This window comes from Hypomesus nipponensis, chromosome 11 (assembly GCF_054491055.1).
Source record: "Hypomesus nipponensis isolate SF chromosome 11, ASM5449105v1, whole genome shotgun sequence".
In the NCBI taxonomy this organism is placed as follows: Eukaryota; Metazoa; Chordata; class Actinopteri; order Osmeriformes; family Osmeridae; genus Hypomesus; species Hypomesus nipponensis.
The window spans coordinates 16,807,428-16,826,654 of NC_140371.1; the positions used below are offsets into that span (position 1 = coordinate 16,807,428).

The following is a 19,227-nucleotide window of genomic DNA, read 5'->3' on the forward strand; positions in this document are numbered from 1 at the left end:
AATTGTCTCGTACGCTGCTACAGCCATGTTGCTTTATTGAGGAATATGTGCTCAGATTCACCATAAACACGTATTAACACTTCTATCTGAAGTATGGGGAAGCAGGACAACGTTTTTTGTCGCCGGGTTGCCATGGTGGTGGATCCTAGTATCAGAGCTCCATTGATATTGGCTTCATGCCCGCGTTTGACTCTGAGTGGACTTACTCCGAGTTGATTTAACTATCAGCTTTACTGGAACCAAAAAGTCGGGGTTTCCCATTTTAGGGTAAATCAACTCAGAGTTCAGGGTTAGATTCACAGTTGGTTGAACACGCTTTCTGGAATACCCCCCGGAACTCGATGCGTATACATGTTGCCCTTTGAACAGAACACTTGTTTATATTGGGTGGTGTCATAAAGATGAGTGCAGTACACTAGTTTTAGTTGGAAATGGAGTCCAGAAGAATATTGAGACAGACCCTGATCTGTATGTTGTTTCTTACATGTATTACTGGACTGCATGAAGAAATATCACATGTTGGTAAGTGTTTCTAAAGGGCAATGCAGCATCAAACTTTTAAGGAATTAATGACAGAACATATTGCCCCTCACCGGGTAAATCTGTTGTTTCAGAGACTAATTTGTATTAGATTGTATTGTTCTTATAAAATGAGTTATTTTATATAGGGTCTTGTACAAAGCTACATGCATTTGTCAGCACTTTTGTCAAAATGCCAGTTGATCATCATTGATTTTTTAGATAAACATGTAGTAAAAAGCTATCTAGAAAACTTTTAATATGGTATGCAACAGAAGTCATTGACAGAGTAATTTCTCAGTGTAAAATGTTTGTGAATAGATACACTAATTACTGTCTTTGGTTATGTTACCTTTATGGATAGATCAAGTTTTTTGAATCTTGCTAACTCCATAGCAATGTTATGAAATTCCATTGCATTTAGGATTGTTTTTGAAAATGGATCAGGCTTTGGTTACATTTCATAACATGTTACCAGAAGGAGTGGATGTCTTCTACACTTCTGATTACTGCTACAAGGTATCAAGAGTTCTGCATGTGTGTGTATACAGTGTGTGTGTTTGCGTGTGTGTGAGAGAGAGAGATAAATATTATGTGAATGTGTTTAATGTGAGTTTGTGTATTGCTCTTAAATCATTGTGTATTGTCCCACATAGTGTCTGGACCAGCCCCTGGTCACGTTGAAAAGTGGCTACGAAAATACATCTGTTGTGGTTAGTACCCACTTTGTCCTGACTCTGCAGGTAGAATCCCAAGAAACAAGCACACCTCTCTGCAGGTAAACTTGATTCAATGCTGAACATGTATAATGTAAATAGTATAATAAATTATGTGACACCATGTTGATTGAATGGTGGTAATTGCATATACTGGTTTACCATGCCTGTTATTAATGGTGTTTCTCTATTATTGTAAATTAGTTGCTGGTCTTTAACCATTTGAGTTCTCGACATAGAGCAGGAAATACAGCTCTTGCATTCGATAATTGCATCAGCAATCCATGAGATTATTTACTGGGGTTGGAAGGTGATTCTAACCTGTTTTATGGAACTGAGTGATGTCTTTGTTGAATCTACCTCATGGGTATTGATCAGAGGCCTTTTGGGGGTTAATAGCAGCTGACACTCCAATAATGATGAAAAGAGTCATTGAGATTTCTGAGTAACATCTTGTTGAAACCTCAGAGGGGATGTCCAACAAAAGGAAACAGTAGCCACACTTATAAACAATCACATTTTATGAGACAACAGGGCAGAGCTTTACATTTGAGGGTCACCCTTAAACATGCTCTGAGGGATCTGGTTACACACAACAAGATATTGGGTGTTTTTTCCTCCACGTCAGCTGAGATCTAGTCTTGGGCTTCCTAGATCAATGCAGTGGTCCCTAACCAGACTCAGCCACTATTGATTTCCTTTTGCCCTTAAAAAAACACTCCAAGTGATAGCCAGTATGTCATCCCCCCCTCAAATCAATAACAGCTTGTAAAGCACATTTTTGGGATCTGAAACCAGAGATGGTGATCCTGAAGATGAGACCTGCAGTTATGGTCTGTAACACTAGGTGGCCCTCAAGATCCTTTTAGTTGTTTTTTTGGTGGATAATGGAATACATTGTGTGTAGACTAGTGGAAGATACCTACAAAGGGTAAAAGATCAGATGAATGTTTGCGACAACACAGTTTGCAATAATATTCAATAAACATTTTTTTATATGGATCTATACAACAGCTTACCACTATCATGATTAATGACAAATAACTGTTCTGTTGTCATTGTGCCTGTGTCTACTGGATGCCTTTTTGATGATCCAGGTGGAGTCAGCTGTATGAAGAGGCAGGCCATTACTCTGTCTGGGTCCAACAGTCCGCTTCCTCCAGTAACGCAACCTGCTCACACACTGTAGATACAAGTCCACAAAATGCCTACTTGCGTGAGTACACAAGTGATACATTTTCATTCATTTAAAAAAATCGTCTTATTTATACAACTTGTATTCCAACCAATACCTAATATTTACATTTGTCAATAATGAACATGAACTTCATAGAGATAGCCGATGCCAATAATTAAGAAAGGAAAGTAAGTACTAATGTACTTCTAAATCTTGAGAGTAATCCCTAGCCAAAGACTTTGATCCTCACAGCTCCTAATTGAATCAGCAAGAGGAGACATCAGCTGTGTTGTACACTTCTATTGAGAGGTAATTCTCTCTCATCTCATGGGACAAGATGTGTATCGATTAGATAAGACAGCCTTTCTTGAAAACGGATAAAAGAAAAGCTTTTCAGTTTGTTTTGGAGACTGCTCCAAAACAAAGGGGATTGTGGGTAATACATTAGGGAGCGTGGAGGGATTAGTTTGTAATGGGATTTTGAAAGCGTCTTTTTCCATAGTGTACACTCAACGTACCAATATTGCAGATTATGTTGTAGATCAGACTTTTAAGGCCAAGTAGCCATTATCTAGCAGATATACAGTCAGTAGGACTGCACCCCCACTGTATGATGAGCTTCCATTAGCTTCAGTGTCCGGTGATTATACTTAGGCTGTAACTAATGGTCTGGTCATCAGAAGCAGCTAAAGGCACCAGGAACAGGTTAGAATTGCCATACAGAATGCTATTTTAAAGTTAACCTTAATCTGCAAAGAGACTGTTTGCCGATGGGTGTGCCAATATGTTATAAAATATAAATTTGACTCAGAATGTCCTGCTCCTGTATGTTTTGGACTTTCAAGCCTGTCTTTAACACTGTTAGGACTGAATGATGTATTAAACCACAGGCCACAAATCACCTGAGTGAACCACAATTCTTACAGAGATGTTTCAAGATGCTAGTGACCACAATTGAATATACATTTAACTGAAAAACCATAATGTATGAATTAGAAATGCAATATAGCAGATAAATGATAGTTTCATTAGGATTTAAAGCGATTTTGTTTAACCAATTGTTCTAGAATGTCTGTCTTTCATACCACATTTCTGTCAGGAGTTGTGTGTATGCCAGATGAGCTGTACTGTACACACATCCAGCCTCCATGTTTTGAGAGGTTTATGAGTTTTTATGAGTGGTGAGTATAGAGGGTTAGACTTTTCAATGGTGATTAAATGGCCAGTCTTTGTTCAGAGTAGATGTCATAGTGTGCATTCAACCAAGGTTGAAATGAATGATTTTTGTTTGTTTTTCCACACAAGACAAACAGAGAGCACCTTGTTTCCTGTTTCCTCTGCTTTTATGTGAGTGCACATGTAGGTGGCTCCTGTTATATAGGTTGATTATACCATTTTAACCTTTATTTTATAGTTGCACTATCAGCATTTTTCAGCATTGTGGATGTGATTGGATTATATGCATGTCTCAGTAAAATATATCCTATGGTGTATATTTAGAAAACACTCTTAAGACAAAACAAGTCATAAACGTGGTTTATTTTGGCTCTTTGAACTGCTTTTGTAAGAGGTTATATGGCTAGTCTGGCTCCACCGTGCCATACATCCACAGACATACAAACCTAAACCCCTGGAGCATATTACATCATTGATTCCTTCAGGCAGTTCTTCACATGCACTCCATCTTTGTTTTCCTGTCGTATTGCAGAGTAGCCTTAAAGAATGTCCCTTTTTTATAACTTAGGGCTTAGATTACCTCGATTGACTTCTCTGTGATGGATAGGTCTAGCGTTTTCTATTAGGGTTCTGTCTGTCCCCTGAGGGATCCCCCTGTGACAGAGTCTGGGTGACGGAGAGCCACAAGGGAGCATGGAGACAGGCGGTGGGAAGGATATAGTTTATGGGGCTGGAAGTGGTAGTCAGTACTCTTATCCTTAGTCAGGTGACATTTGGTAGAAGATGCCTGGCACAGACTTCTAGACTCATTGTCAACTTTACAACGTGGCTTTGGTATTCTGCTCTATTCCGTGAACAAATGTAACTTCTAAAGACAGTAATGTGACAAGACAATAATGTGACAACTGTTCTTCTTCATGTGCTGTGCAGCTCTTTTGGTATCAGTTCTTCTCCTAGCCCTCCTCTCTCTCTTCTGTGTGACTGCACCCTACTGCTACAGGTAATATGACTATTTCTTCATTCATTCGCATATGTTTAGCATAATGTCAATGGTGGCACAGCTCATTGATGCTGGAGCAATGTCAAGGTATTTTAACTGGCATGCTCAGACAAGTAAAGCTATACTCTTTCCATTACAGGAGACGCTGTATGACAAAGTTGATCAAGCGCATGTGCTTGAAAGGTCCACAAAACTCAGTGGATTGTGTAAGTATATAGTAAATAGTTTCCTTGGTTAAGAGAGAGTTACTCAGATCAATATGAACAATCACTAGCTTACTTTTCTAGGTCCTAAGTCAAAGTAGGATGCCCTGACTTTAACTCAAATTAGCACTTACTAGCCTTAGTTCTATAATTGATTACTATATATAAAATATCCTTTAGTCCTTTGCAATCAAAATGTAAGGTTACATAGATTTTCCAAATACATTGTTTTGTTTGAATAGTTTTGAGTGAGTTATTATGCAAAGGTCGAGAGGCATCTGTAATTACTTTAGGGCTCCAGTCATCAAGCTATTTGAGAGAGGGTAATAGAATGATTGATACAAATGTTATCAGATCCAGTGGTACAGCTAGCAGACATACACTGGGGTGATAGATCAAGAATTGTATCTGTCCTCTTGTCTAGCTTAACGACGTAGGCTGCTGTGTATTTTTGGTGAGCATGAATAGCTCCTCTCATCTTCCAAAGGAAGAGATCTCTGTCTTCCATATGCCGGCTTAATGGCAGTCAGATCCATCACAGGGAATTAGTACTGGTGTCTTCCTGCTCTGGCTCCTCAGACTGTGTGGGGGCCAGGGAGGCCAGGGAGCCAGGGTAATATAACTGAGAGGGCAGCAGGCCAGAGTCATCCACATCCCACCCTCAGAAAACAGTGAGGAGGAGGGGCCAGCCCTCACCACAGGAAGAGGAAATGTTAAGATACTCACTCCGGCACTCACATTGGGCTCTCAAATAGTTATTAACATGTCACAGCGTTTCAAGACAGGTTTTTGTCACAACGCAGGGGTTATAGAGCGTTATTGAAGGCAGATCATATGTGTCATGTAAAAAATGTTTGAAATGTGTAAAGCATTGGCTGAAATCTTTTTGTTCAGGTTGAAATACAGAATGATGGGACTGAGGCAGAGGCAGAGGCAGAGGCAGAGGCAGAGGCAGAGGCTGCCAGACCCAAACAGACACGTCTACGTTCACTGGACACTTTCAGAGGGTATGTACTGTACTGTACATTATGAACAGTAGTGTGTATTAGTCGATCACCACATTCAGTTTGTTTACATGCTGATTGATTTTAGGCTAATCATAGGCATGCTGAAGATGTACAGGCCCCAGTATGTATTGTATAATGCCTGATTATAAGGGTCACAGTCTGGTCACATGCTCACTTGAGCCTTTGTCATCCAGGCAATAGCTTTGGGCATGATTTCTAATATCTCTTCTGTCTATGGTTTGGAACAGCGTATTTCTGTTGGACAGGAGTGATGTGATTTAATCTGGGGTCCCTGCTGGCCTTAATTGTGGCCTCGGGGCAGACAGAAAGCACGCCTCTCTGGAAACAGGAAGCTGGTGTGGCTTTGACCTACCCTTGCCAAATAATTGATATAATAATACCTTCAACATATCAGCACACATTCGTTTAGCTATGGATCTAGATCCTAACTGAATTGAGAGAGGTTTTGAAGATGTGTTTTATTATTCGAGAGACATTGGCTAACCAAACATCCTCATATCTGTAATCTTCATTTTACACAAAGGTGTAGACATGATTTGACCATTTTTATTTTAAGTTGAATATATATCTGCAGAAGTAATACATTTAAATCCAAGCCCCAGGCCTTCTTAATTTGGTTTGTATAGATTTGTATCACTTTACAGTGAGGGTTAGGGTTGGTCTTTGGATGGACTCTACAGCATGATAAACTTCTCAAGGTAAAACACCTGAGATTCTTGTCAAACCTTACTGCAGATAGTATTCCCCTGGGATTACAAATATTAATTAATGTTCTATAGTGGTTCCTGTTCCAGAAGTCTAATACCTTTCAACATGCTTAATCAAAGTGTGACTCAGTCTCAAGATTAACGTTGCCGGCACCTCAACCAAGTGAGTTACGATCCATATCCCAATAAGTAACAACTTTCTACAGAAGAAAGAAGCATCAGTCATCTGGCATGAGTGGTGGCACATTTCAGAGGCCAGAGGGTTTTCTTCTGAGCTGAAAGGCTTTTCAGACCATTCCTCAGAGTCCCTGGACATGATCTATGGAGAATAGTAGACTTTGTTTGCGTTTTAATTTTCTAAAAGGATCTGGATTTGAATCTTGTGGCACAGCTAAAAGCCTGTCAACAGTTACAGTTCTATTGAAGATTATATATTCGGAAAAAGTTGTTATGTAAACAAGAAGCAACAGCAATTATAGTCTAACCGGAATGTGTCAGGTGTGCATGTAACACTAGGTGGTTGAGTAAATTCACATATTTTGTCAGGCCTAGAATCTTGATAATCATCTGGACCAGTCATTCTGTTTTCAGTCATTCTGACCAGTAAACATAGATGTTTTGGCAACAAACTAAAAAATCCCCTTAGTAAGGTGCTATATAGCAGAACTACAGAGAATCTGAAGAACTCTACTGTTGTCACTGTAGTGACGAATGGGTGTATTTGCTACCATCTGAATGAAGATACACACTTGTGTGTCTTCAGGTTTGTGTCTGTGTGTGTGCTTGGGGGGTATGCACATTGGCTCGCTCTTCTTTAATAGGCCTTCGGAGATGATAACGTCTGATTAAAGTCTCGTATCAGCAGGTTGGGGATAAAAGGAGCAGTAATGGCTTGGTGTACCTCCTAATTGAATCCGGCCAGAAAAACAAGGCAGGCCTGAAGAAGATACAGTGCACCTTATCAGACCACAAATTATCTCGGAGGTTGTTGTAATTTCCTTAAGGTTGTTAAAGAGTAAACTACCAGATGTTTTACTTCTCAGACCGAACTACCCATGAATCAAACACGAAAAATGAGAATTTTATGGCTGATGAAAAGGGAGGAGCTCTTAGTGCAGCACAGTACAGCTCTGCACTATACCTATTACCTGCAGGCACAATCAGTTTGTGCAGTGTCATGCAACCATTTTCTGTTTTGTGATACAAACAACCTTTCAACAAGCAGCTGATTCAGTTTAGTACTCCATCTTGTATGCTATGTTTCAGTGGCTTCAGCTTGCACTAAGAAATAAGTGTATCATAAATTAGAACCCAAGTGTTTAGTCAGCACTCCTGCATGAGGAGATCCAGAGGACAAGTGTTCATTTCCTGAGTGATTCATAATGCTTAGATGGGAGTACCTTGTGTTTGCAATGTGACTGAACATATACTTTTGTCCTGATCTCTTGATCTCTGAGTCACAAGTTATGTCCGTAGTAATGGCATTGGATTGAATAGATGCAATGCAGCACATTTTATTCAGTATTTCATGGCTTCACCAATCAATTTCTACAACCAATTATGTAACCAATCTAATGCTAAGTACATTTCTTCAAATATAATTTAACATGAAAACTATAATAATAATAATAATAATGTATTTAAAGAGCAGTGTTTTGTTATGTTTTATAGATTTTCCTTGACAGCCATGGTGTTTGTCAATTATGGAGGAGGAGGCTACTGGTTCTTTGAACATGCACCATGGAATGGTAAAGTATAAGGCTGATGCTACTCCTACTTGTGAGGACAAAGGTTGTAGTGACCAGTAGAACACACCATAGTTCAAAGCCATCTAATGTTTTCTATGGCAGCATTTATGATGTTACGTCATGATTCTCCTGCCTGCATTAACAATGGTAAACAAACACATGCTCATATAACCAGTCCCATGTGACGTAATTCCTTATCTGGGCCAAGTCTAAGTCACCTCCCACTGATCCATACAGTACTGGTAACTAACAAGAGAGAAAAGAGGAGGGTTGGATTGCCCATTTTAATGGAGACAAAATGCATCTTTGCTGGTATTTAAAGATGAACTCAATATAGGCTTTATAATAGCCACTTCATCACATCCACAGAACTATTGATTTTAGAGAATAGTTGATGGATTCTGATATTACTACAAGACCGCTACTGTCAGAGTTGGGACGTTTATAAATCGCTCACCCCTCAAAATCTAACTTTAATAAGAAAACTGTGTTTTTGACGGTAATGAAAAAAATTATTAACAACACACACAGTCTGATTTAGGGCTGCGGTTAATTTGTTTAGAATGAGTTTATTTTTGTCTGTTTGTCCATCTATCCGTCCGTTTGTCTGTCTGCTGACCTGAATGCATGACTCTGTCTCACAGGTCTAACTGTGGGAGATCTTTTGATGCCATGGTGGGTTGGAAATTCTTTTTTCAGCTCTGGTCAATGATCAGCACTGCAATCATGACACAATTCAATGCTATTTAATAAAACTACTCATTAACAATGAGTTGCCTTTCCGACCTGGATAAAAGTGCACAGTTACCATTGAATAACACTAATCTGTGTTAGTTATTTGGATGTTTCCTGATGTTTTCCTTCAGGTTTGTGTTCATCATTGGGACATCGGTGGTATTGGCCTTCAGCTCTATGCAGAGAAAAGGAATCGCCCGTGTGCAACTGCTGCGTAAGCTCACCTGGAGAACTGTGGTCCTCATGATGATCGGTTTCTGTTTTATCAACTACTCTCCAAAGGACGGCCCATGTAAGTACACACCATGTCAAATCCATGTAGGTACTACCTGAACCTGTGGTTATGTCAAATTTCTACCAAATATTCCACCAAACATTTTCATGACTTGAAAAGGGAATTCTTTTAGATGGTTTCGCATGACTTGTCTTAAATATCTTTATCTTCTGTTCTGCAAAAGTTGAGTTTCTGATATCAACTATTTCATTTGATCAAGCATTTAGCCTTGGAGACAAGAGCTCTTCAGTTAATAATGAAGTCTGATACTGGGCAGTGCCAGTACCTGACTGGGACGTGACAGGGTTGAATAAGGGAAGCTGTCAGAAAAGGCCAGAGTTATTACTGTCCACCAAAAGCCATGGTGGGTGCCCTTCACACATTAGCCAGGCCCAGTACTAATGGACCTTCCTGGGAGGATGTCTCGGTAACCAGGTTTACAAAAATATTGTTATTCTGTGCAAAGGCAAAATACAACATCAGGGGACGTTTAACAGAGGCGGATTGGGCAAAAACAACCCCTGCAGTAATGGACAATTACAGCAGATAGAGTTACATAGAACCAGCTGAACGGAGGAGGCTGTGTAACCTCTCATAATGGGGTGATGACTTTTACCATAACTGCTGGGTTGTCCTGATTCTCCGAGGACGTCATTGGCACCTCCTGTGTTTAATCTAATAAAGGATTGTACTTTTCCATATTCTGAACTTCTCTCAAATGTGTCACAAGACTACATGATTAGGTTCCTAACATGTTGATTTGTCCAAGGTAATATCACATTTAAAAATGTTAGATCCAGCTGTGTTAAGTTGATCTGTTTCCATATATCAGCTTGCTTCATGAGTCCATAAATAGGTCATTTGTCCCTTCATCCCTGATATTATTTTATATAATTCAATTTTGGAATCAGTCAGTTGAATGCAAAACTAATAGTTAAACATGGCAAAGTCAGCTGCTGTGGAAGTTGAATTGTGACACATTTAAATACTATACTTTAACTAGCAGCCTTAACAAACATAGGCCATTAGTCATTTAAATAGCTCTTTTTTTTCCTGTGAAAAGAGACATTTCCCCTTCTTATTTGATTTGTCAGGATCAATTATTAGGATTATATTGTTTTTACAGCACTTTGTCCTCAAAGAGGTTTTCAATTAAGTAATGTACAGATTACAATCAATCCTTTAACCCCTGGCCATTCCCATCCTCCACAATTTGTCGCGACCAGAAGATAACAGAATCTTTGATTGGCTTTCCACTTCCCTGACACATACCTCCACATCCGAGGGCTGACACCATTTCCTCCCATATTGGCCCTAAGCGTTCACTTTCATCCTCCCTCAGGGAACAGTATACTTGTGGCCTCTCATCTGTTCCAATGGACGTTACTATCAGTTTCCTGTATGATAACTCGCTGAAGTCATCTGAAATAGTTTCACAGAGTTTTGGAAATACTTTATTTAATGTGTCCTGTACTGTAGCCATGCATATTTCTCGTAAAGGTGTGTAGCTTGTGTGTGTTTATTCAGTATCTTGGTCCTGGCTGAGGGTTCCTGGAGTTCTGCAGCGTCTGGGCTTCACATACTTTATATTGTCCCTCATGGAAACTTTCTGGGGCCAGAGAGAAATCCCAATGAGGAAGGTGAGCCCCTTTTCTCAACATGTTCTCATCTCTGATGCTGTTCTAGGAACCAATTTAAACATTGCAGGAATTCACTCAATGGCTTTTAAATATCTTTTCACCTTCTAGAATCCTTGGTGGAAACCTGTCCAGGATGTGGTCTTGTATTGGCCTCAGTGGGTCTTCATTCTTTTCCTGGAGACTGTCTGGCTCTGTTTCACTTTCCTATTGCCTGTTCCCAACTGCCCCGTGTGAGTCAAACCTGACATAATACCAAGCGTTCCTATCATGCTATATTTTTGGACAACATCCAAGAAACCAATCATTTAGTGATTTGTCATTTAAATTACCACCCAGGCAAGATGGCAGTGGGGAATCTAAAGATGTAATCTATTTCTAAATGCTGTGGTGATCTCATATGTGGCCAGACAGTAAACGGGTTGCATGCAGTGGCTGGGATGGCGTTTGTATGCTCCATGTGTTGCTGCTGTTATGAGCCATTGTGATTTATGGCTCTGAGGTGGACGCTTCACAGGGCATAATTAGCCAATCTGAGTCTGTCATGTGCAATAAGAGGGGCCGAGGCAGAGGATCCATCTTCCTCTCTCTCTCTCTCTCTCTCTCTCTCTCTCTCTCTCTCTCTCTCTCTCTCTCTCTCTCTCTCTCTCTCTCTCTCTCTCTCTCTCTCTCTCTCTCTCTCTCTCTCTCTCTTTTTTACTTTCTCTTTTCTTAATTTTTGTGACCCCGCATGGCCATAGTAAGGAAGTTGATGATAGTATGGTTTAATGGTGAGAGAAAGTAACACCAGCATTTCTGTTTCTCCTATGTTCCCTTAAAAAAAAAATCTTTGCCTATGATGGGATGAGGATGGGGGAGGATGTGATAGTAGGCAGTATCCTTTATCTAAAACCTTTGTTTCCCCAAAGAGGTTATTTGGGTGCTGGTGGAATTGGGGATGATGGCCTCTACCCTAACTGTACTGGAGGGGCAGCAGGATACATTGACAAGTGGTTACTGGGAGACAACATCTACCGTTATCCAACATGCAGGGTAAGGTTGAGTACTTTCCAATGACTAAGACTTGCTCATCACTTCAGGAAAGTCAGAAAGTCATTAAGGGATTAGATTAGCAGAAATATATGCCAATATGTAGTCATTTGTGTCCTTTGTTTGTCAGGAAATGTATCGTACAACAGAGCCATTTGATCCAGAGGGGGTTCTGGGAACCATCAACTCTGTAGTCCTGGGATTTCTGGGCATGCAAGTAAGCTGAGTTTATCTTTAGTCAATCTTTTTTTTTTTATACATGCATTTCTTGCCTACATTTTCCATGATTTTGTCCTAACTGGTTAAGTTAATGTATTCTCACAGGCTAAATTATTTTCAGTATGCCTAGTTAAATTTGGAATTATTCTTTTAATAATCAAATTTAGATTTACTTTGTATTTTGACACCAAGTTTGAGCCAGTGCTACAAATAATGGTTGGGTTAGGGACATTTTCCTGCCTGGTAACAGCACAGCTGTTTTTCTTCATTGACACCTCATGTCCCCTCAAGGTTAGGACAGCGCTTTGGGTTCGCAGGACAGAATGGGTATAATGGCACACAAACGTTGATGGTGACTCTGTTGCATCATGAAACGGTTTTTGGGGTGGGAAGTTGCTATGCACAACCAACCACATTTCTGAATTCCCGGTGGGCGGTTAGCGCTGAGCTTTTCCGTCAACGAGTCTTAGATGACACACCAGGTGTCTGCTGCCCTTGTCTGTGTTTGCCCATGCTAATGTCCTCAGCTGAGACATATTCATCATCACCAAATTAATCAGAGAGCGCGGGTGACTTACACACCACATCTGGCACTGCAAAATAGGTGAAATATGAGAGCTCTGTCAAGGACGCAGTATTCACATCCACGTCCACAACAATCTCTATTTAGCTCACCCAATACAGATAAATGAACAAGCTGATTGTTAGTGTTGATCATATTTCTTGTTCAAAGTATTAGATATGATTAAGTGACCTAAATATCCTGTTTTGTGATCATCTTTGTCACTTTCATCCACAGGCTGGAAAAATTCTACTTTTTTACAAGAAAATGAATGTCAGCATCCTTTCCCGATTTCTAATATGGGCCATCATTCTGGTAAGTAGCATCTTTCGTATCTAGAAAGAAAATACTGGAAGTTGGATCTGGTAGCCGTTATTTTAAAAAGTATTTTAAAAAAATTATTTCGTAGATGCTCATATCCAAAGAAACGTACACAGTGCATATTAAGTGCAGCAGAAAATCAAGGACTAGTGCACAGTTCTATCATAATGCCTTCCCTCTGCACTTCTGGCCTTTGAACTAATCACAAATGCCACCTTGTGCCACCTGAAATGTAAAAAAATAGTTTCGAGTAGACTCATTTGTTTTGCATCAACTGATCAATGAGTCTTAGCTGCACAAAGTTCTAATAAGCCGTTCTTTGTTATATAGGTATGTGATCTCAGTGCATGTTCCAACCACACCACCATGTATGGATGAGTGTTTCCGGGCAGACATAAGTATCCAGAGACCCAGGGGATAGCCTCTGCCTCTTATTGCTTATGTGACTCTCGTGTGGTTTTAGAATGTAAAAAGCCTGCATATTGGTTACATTGAGCTCTAACATGGCAAAGCTCATGTTCTCCTATCCGTTCATGGATGTTCAAGTCTGTCCAAAGACTCAATAAATAGAGGTAGACCAAACAGATGATTTGATGCAAGAGATAAACCAATGTCCTGCTCTCCTAGTTGCAGCTTATTCTGGGCCTGAACACTGGTGTTCATTCATCTAAAAACGGTATTGTGTAGCTTAGTTTGAACTGAATCATGTAAGTAAGTATGGAGGGGAGATTTGTTTTGGACTACCACTCATTCTGGGTGGTCTCAAAACAAATAGAGGCACAGGCTGGCTGCTATTTCATTTAGGCGGGCATCCGTCCCACAGGGAGACGCTAAGTGTTATGTGAGACGCTGACCCATCATTGCATCTGAACACAACAAAAGAGAAGCAATCCACTCATAAGATCACAACACAACAACACAAATTCTATATAGTGATTATATGGTTTGCCAAACTTTGTGACCTACTGGTATCACATAATCTTTTGTGAGAAGCAGACCTCAGCCATTGGGTTTGATGTAGGATTCGTTTGTTTTGGTGGCAGTAATCCGGATGTCCTGCGCCCAGTGACTATGCGTGCTGATGGAGAGGAGTTAGCTGGAAGAAAACAAGTAGGCCAGTAGACTCAGGGTGCTGATACAGAAGGCAGATCTACTTTTGCACAGCATATTTATTTACTGAATTACTTTGTAATATTGATGTTGATCACCAGGTTGGATAGAAACACTACATTATAATCGCATGCTGATACCTTTTTAGAAGGAGTGTGGTCAGATGTTTTAGGAATCACCCCATCACAGGCCATAGAATGGGTCTACTAATGTTATTAGTCTCAATGCCTATGACAAATCTCTCCATTATGTTTCTTATGCTGAATCTTATTGAGTATTATTGTAGTGCGAGTAGCTTCGGGGAACTGAAATAAATTAGACCCATTTTGGTCTTCCCAGAGGCAAGAATGAAACCACCTTGATATATTATTGTACATTATTATGTACCATTAGGCTTTTACCAGTCAGTGTATATGCTCCTAGAATTTCCATGTCATCCCCAGTCTGCACTGCAGAGATGACTTCAGTCCTGCCGTACTGGACTGTAGCCTACCATATGTTAGAGGTGTTCTCAACAAATTAGTTGCAATAAAAGACAATGGATGAGAGATCAATGCATCAATAAAAAAAAAAATTGTGATTCAAAAAACTGCAAATTCATGGAGTTTCTGAAGTGTATGAGATCTGTTCAGATATTTCCTTGTGCCACTTTAGATAAGCTCAGGGTTTAGTTATTTTGCAATCATTTTGTCAGGAGTCTCTCTGGAACCAATATTCTATTGTTCAATTTTTATGTGGAAAGCCTTTGTTGTTTGTTGACTTTTTCTGATACAGTAGATTTCCAGTTCAGCCTATTTACAGTCAAATAATGGAACCACAGTTAAGTGTTTTCCTGAACAAGTTTTAAAGTTTTAAAAGTGATTGACCAGCACTTGATATTGACTTCTCTAATAAGATTCAGCCTTCGAGGGGAGGTTTGGAGCTGCGCTCGAGCAGCCTCTTGTATTCAAAATGTGCTCTTGACATTAGCGGTTACCCTTGGTAAGCCAAGCAGCTAATAGCTGCATCCAGACAACCACAGCACTTGGCTACAGACAGACAAACAGAAAGAAAGTAAGACAAACAGACAGACACAGTTGACTAAAAAAGACCAGACCATCTGCACTGTAGCAGTGGTGTTGTTGTGGCATGGCTGCCATGGCTGCTGTTGCTTTGATATTCTGGGGCTGCCATGCGTCCTCCTCCTAATAAACAGCAGCCAGAGTTAATTAAAGCCCAACGATCAGGGCCTGGGAGTGAGAGATTGAAATTGAGCGATTGCCCCACATACCAGCAACGTCCCCACATCCTGCCTGCATAGCCTGGAGACTCAATCTAGCCACAGCCAGGCTATTTCCACATCATCGATTCTGTCATTTATACAAATGATGGATATCCACCTAACAAGCATGGTGTTTGGGTTCTGATCTATTGTATGGTGTTTATGACAGGAACACAGAAGACTTTCTCCCAAAAAAAATAAGCCATTCAAAAAGAATGATGTACTGTAATAAAGATTGTAATTGACGATTATACTGAAGCCCATGCATACTGTACATTTTGTTAAGTGATTGAACAGATGTATGTAAATTTGGCCATAAATATTTCCACCTCTACTTGGAGCATCAGGAATCCATTTACTGTGAATAGAAAGACAAATCTTGAATTTAAAGTTTACTGTAGAACTGACGGGTTTGCAGTTTGTTTGTTTGTGTAGCTGACACTTGAGGGACCTTTTTGATCAGAGTCTCCGATAATCGGTTTATCTTCCTGACTTGATTCTGTTGGCCCATGTTTTTTTTGTAGCCCAATACTGCTTGCTTTATCGCCCTGCATTGATTTGAAATCTGTTTCATTTCCACCCTCAGGGAATCTCTACAGCCATCCTTACTAAGTGCACGCGAGACGAAGGATTTATACCTGTCAATAAAAACCTTTGGTAAGTGCTTCCTGACCCTCTAAATCCAGCCACTTTCCTCACAAAAGAAAGGATGAGTTTCCAGCAGACACAAATCATGGTCTGCTAAAACACGCGTTTACTTACCTCTAACGACAGATACGACTGTAAATAATCACCCCGGCTGTCGGGGGTGTGATGCAGAAGGGTGATACATTCTCCAACAGGGTCACTCTTCCTCACAACCAGGTGAATAGAGGGAATATAGATATTTTATTCTCCCTACCCCACCACCCATCATAACAGGAGAATCTCTCCCCACTGGTGGAGACTGAGTGGAGTTCTGGAAATCAAAACAGTAGCATGCTTATGTACAGTTCATTCACATTTAGAATAAACAGAGTACACTGTATACCTATTGAGTTAATGCCTTAATGGATGCTTCATAATAATAACATAGTGTCATAATCCTACACAAGTATTCAATCACTGTTTTATAGTGATTTGGTATGAAATACAGTATGATTATGGAGGCACAGATTTTATAGCTGTTGTATTTCTTCCATAATCTCCCTGTACATTACATGAATCAGTTTAATGCTATGTCAGGCATAATACAATTTCTTCGATGATATGTAAGCAACTTCTCTGATGTCCCACAGGGGCTTCAGGATAGCCGTGCTCATCCTTCCACATTACCTGCACTGGCTTTATGGGCAGTTCATCATGGGCATATTGGGCTCTTGAGTATGACTCCCTGCCTGCATGTCTAAAAGTAATTAACTCCCAGCCAAGAGTCTTTTTTGGCCCCACTTCAGATAAGATAAAAGATGCTGCCCACCGCAAGGCTCTGGGATGCAGCCATTTTACATTAGATGATATAACATCAAACATTCTTGCACTTAGTAACAGACAGGGACATGACTCGCTGGCAGGGATTCATGGGGCATGTGCCAGGGATCCACTATGGAAGCTAATGCTTTATGCTGGCCGGCCCTACTGTAGTTATGCACCTGCAGCACTGGGAAATATCAGTGTGCAGTTAATACTAACCTGCCTAATGCCGTTGAACACTTTCTGCTGATCACAAAAACTCTGGATATCAAGTTTAGAGAAGTTAATGAGAGGACTGTTCTTTACGTTGTGCGTTCCCAGGTCTCTGTCCTTTGTGACATGCACAGGCTGTTTCTCTTTCCTCCTGCTGGGAGCCATGTACTTTATTATAGACGTCAAGGGTTGGTGGGGTGGCCAGCCTTTCATATACCCAGGTGAACGCATTGACATTGACTCAGGGCCTCAGTCTTACTAAACCAACATAGAACAGATGCAATTACTAGAATAAGAAACCATAAACAAAATGTCTTTAATTTGTCGATGGATTTTCTCTCAATTTACTGTCTGCGTTGTGATCTTCAGGGATGAACTCCATATTTGTGTATGTGGGCCACTCCCTCCTGGGTTCCTATTTTCCCTTCAGCTGGGAGATGCGTTTCCAGCAGAGCCACTGGGAGCGCCTGTTCCAGGACCTGTGGGGCACATCTCTCTGGATCCTTGTCGCATACCTGCTGTACAGGAAGAGATTCTTCCTCAAAATCTGATTGCTTGACTGACTCCACTCTGTACATACCTTGTTTGGTCTTGTTATCTGGCATCTATGTCAGACCTCGAGAGATGTATGCTCTTTGTTGTCGAATAGTGCTGTATAGTGAAAATGTATAAAATCTGTAAAAAAGCACAGTGGACTATTGCAGGTGGGTGAATGTTTTTACACAAGTGACACTATCATATCTAGCATTCCACAGCTCAATTACTGAAAAAGGTATACGTGATTCAAGCAGATGTCTGATTTACTGTCGTCCATGGACACCTCTTGATGTTTTATTTGGTGTCAGTTGTGTTAGGCACTGAATAGAGTGATTAAATCAAATATACTGAGGTGGTACTTAACAAATTAGAGTGAGAGATTCTGCTACACCGTAGTGGCCATTATGTGTCTGTTGCCATGGCCACGCCTCCTCTCTTCAAAAGAGAGTGTACCATCTGCTCTCAGAGTGACAGCCCTTTAATAGGGGTCAAGATAGACAGTGTCATAAATATGACCAGCACCTTTTGCACTCATACTAATGTAAAATTTGGAAACCATACATCCGCTTTGCCATTTGATAACCACATTCTGCTCCCAAAATGATACTACCAGAAACTCAAATACACTTAAATTTCGTTTTTTTTTTTTTTTATACTTTTCTTTCAGTTGTTCCATCTTTCCATTGCATTCCCAGAGACAGACATCTGATTGAATCATTTCACCTTGGAAACATCTCTATGACATCCACTACTTGAACAATAACTACACTCACGCTGTCTTACAGGGTTTTTTCACTCTAAAGCTTGCGGTACTGCCGGTACACAGTGTAAGTTGTTTCCATTATAGGAACATCCTGCTCTATCAAACAAAGCTCAAGATTCTACAAATGTTCACTACTTCAACAGAACAATTAATTCAACATGTCCCTCTTCACCAGAATAGATGTTAAGTAGCATGAAAGGTTTGGTACGTTTTAGTGAAATTGTGAATGTCCCTATCTCTATAATCATGTCTGAGAAGAAGCTGGATGCCATTCACTTTACAAAAATCCAAACCATTAGATAAGATTGTGGTTACACTTGTCATGAGAGCGTTACCACATTTCCTTGTTCGCATTGATTTCCATCGACCAGATGTCTCAGGATACCTATAGTCTGACATATGGTAACTTTAGCTGTGTTAATAGTTTCTAGCGGAGGCGAGTCATATCAGTATTTTATATCACATGTACATTCCATTTCCCTTTGTGTAGTGTTCTCACTTTCCTGGTAATGCAATGACTAAGACATCCAAGTGTTTCATTTATTTAAAAAATCTTTAAAAATAAAATTCTTACCAAAAAATAAATTGCAATGTGTATCTTTTAGTAGCATTTTACATTTGATTATCTTGTATTTGTGCAATGACATTGCAAATGTTGTTTAATTTAAGCGGTGAATTGGTCACCACTGTTATCGTCGTGTGACATGTAGGGTTCCGTATTGTAAAGTATTTGCTCCATGTTGTACAGTATTTGCTCCATGTTTCACCTGGCTATATTACTTATTACAATGTGCACCTGAGCCTAGGAGTATCTGGTGTAAACTGGGTAGTCAAACTGGCGGG

The 19,227-nt window shown here is 40.1% G+C and overlaps 1 protein-coding gene across 8 annotated transcripts; it reads left to right on the forward strand.

Moving 5' to 3' along the window:
* Positions 1-385: 385 nt before the first annotated feature.
* LOC146268399 (heparan-alpha-glucosaminide N-acetyltransferase) lies at positions 386-18,969 on the forward strand. Of its 8 annotated transcripts, XR_014768845.1 has the most exons (19): positions 413-522; positions 944-1,038; positions 1,176-1,297; positions 2,333-2,451; positions 4,519-4,588; positions 4,728-4,794; positions 5,686-5,798; positions 8,198-8,274; positions 8,919-8,949; positions 9,141-9,301; positions 10,811-10,923; positions 11,032-11,153; positions 11,829-11,952; positions 12,080-12,166; positions 12,968-13,045; positions 16,009-16,079; positions 16,197-16,286; positions 17,193-17,305; positions 17,454-18,969. XR_014768845.1 is itself a non-coding variant. In XM_084709535.1 (18 exons), exons 1-18 carry the CDS (start codon positions 432-434, stop codon positions 17,633-17,635), a joined length of 1,836 nt encoding a protein of 611 aa, XP_084565661.1. In that variant the 5' UTR covers positions 386-431; the 3' UTR covers positions 17,636-17,772. The 8 variants fall into 8 exon arrangements, 6 of the variants coding, with proteins under 6 accessions (XP_084565661.1, XP_084565662.1, XP_084565660.1 ...); XM_084709535.1 differs by lacking the exon at positions 16,197-16,286 and having other exon boundaries at positions 386-522; positions 17,454-17,772; XR_014768844.1 differs by lacking the exons at positions 17,193-17,305; positions 17,454-18,969 and adding an exon at positions 16,700-16,787 and having other exon boundaries at positions 417-522.
* Positions 18,970-19,227: the final 258 nt, after the last annotated feature.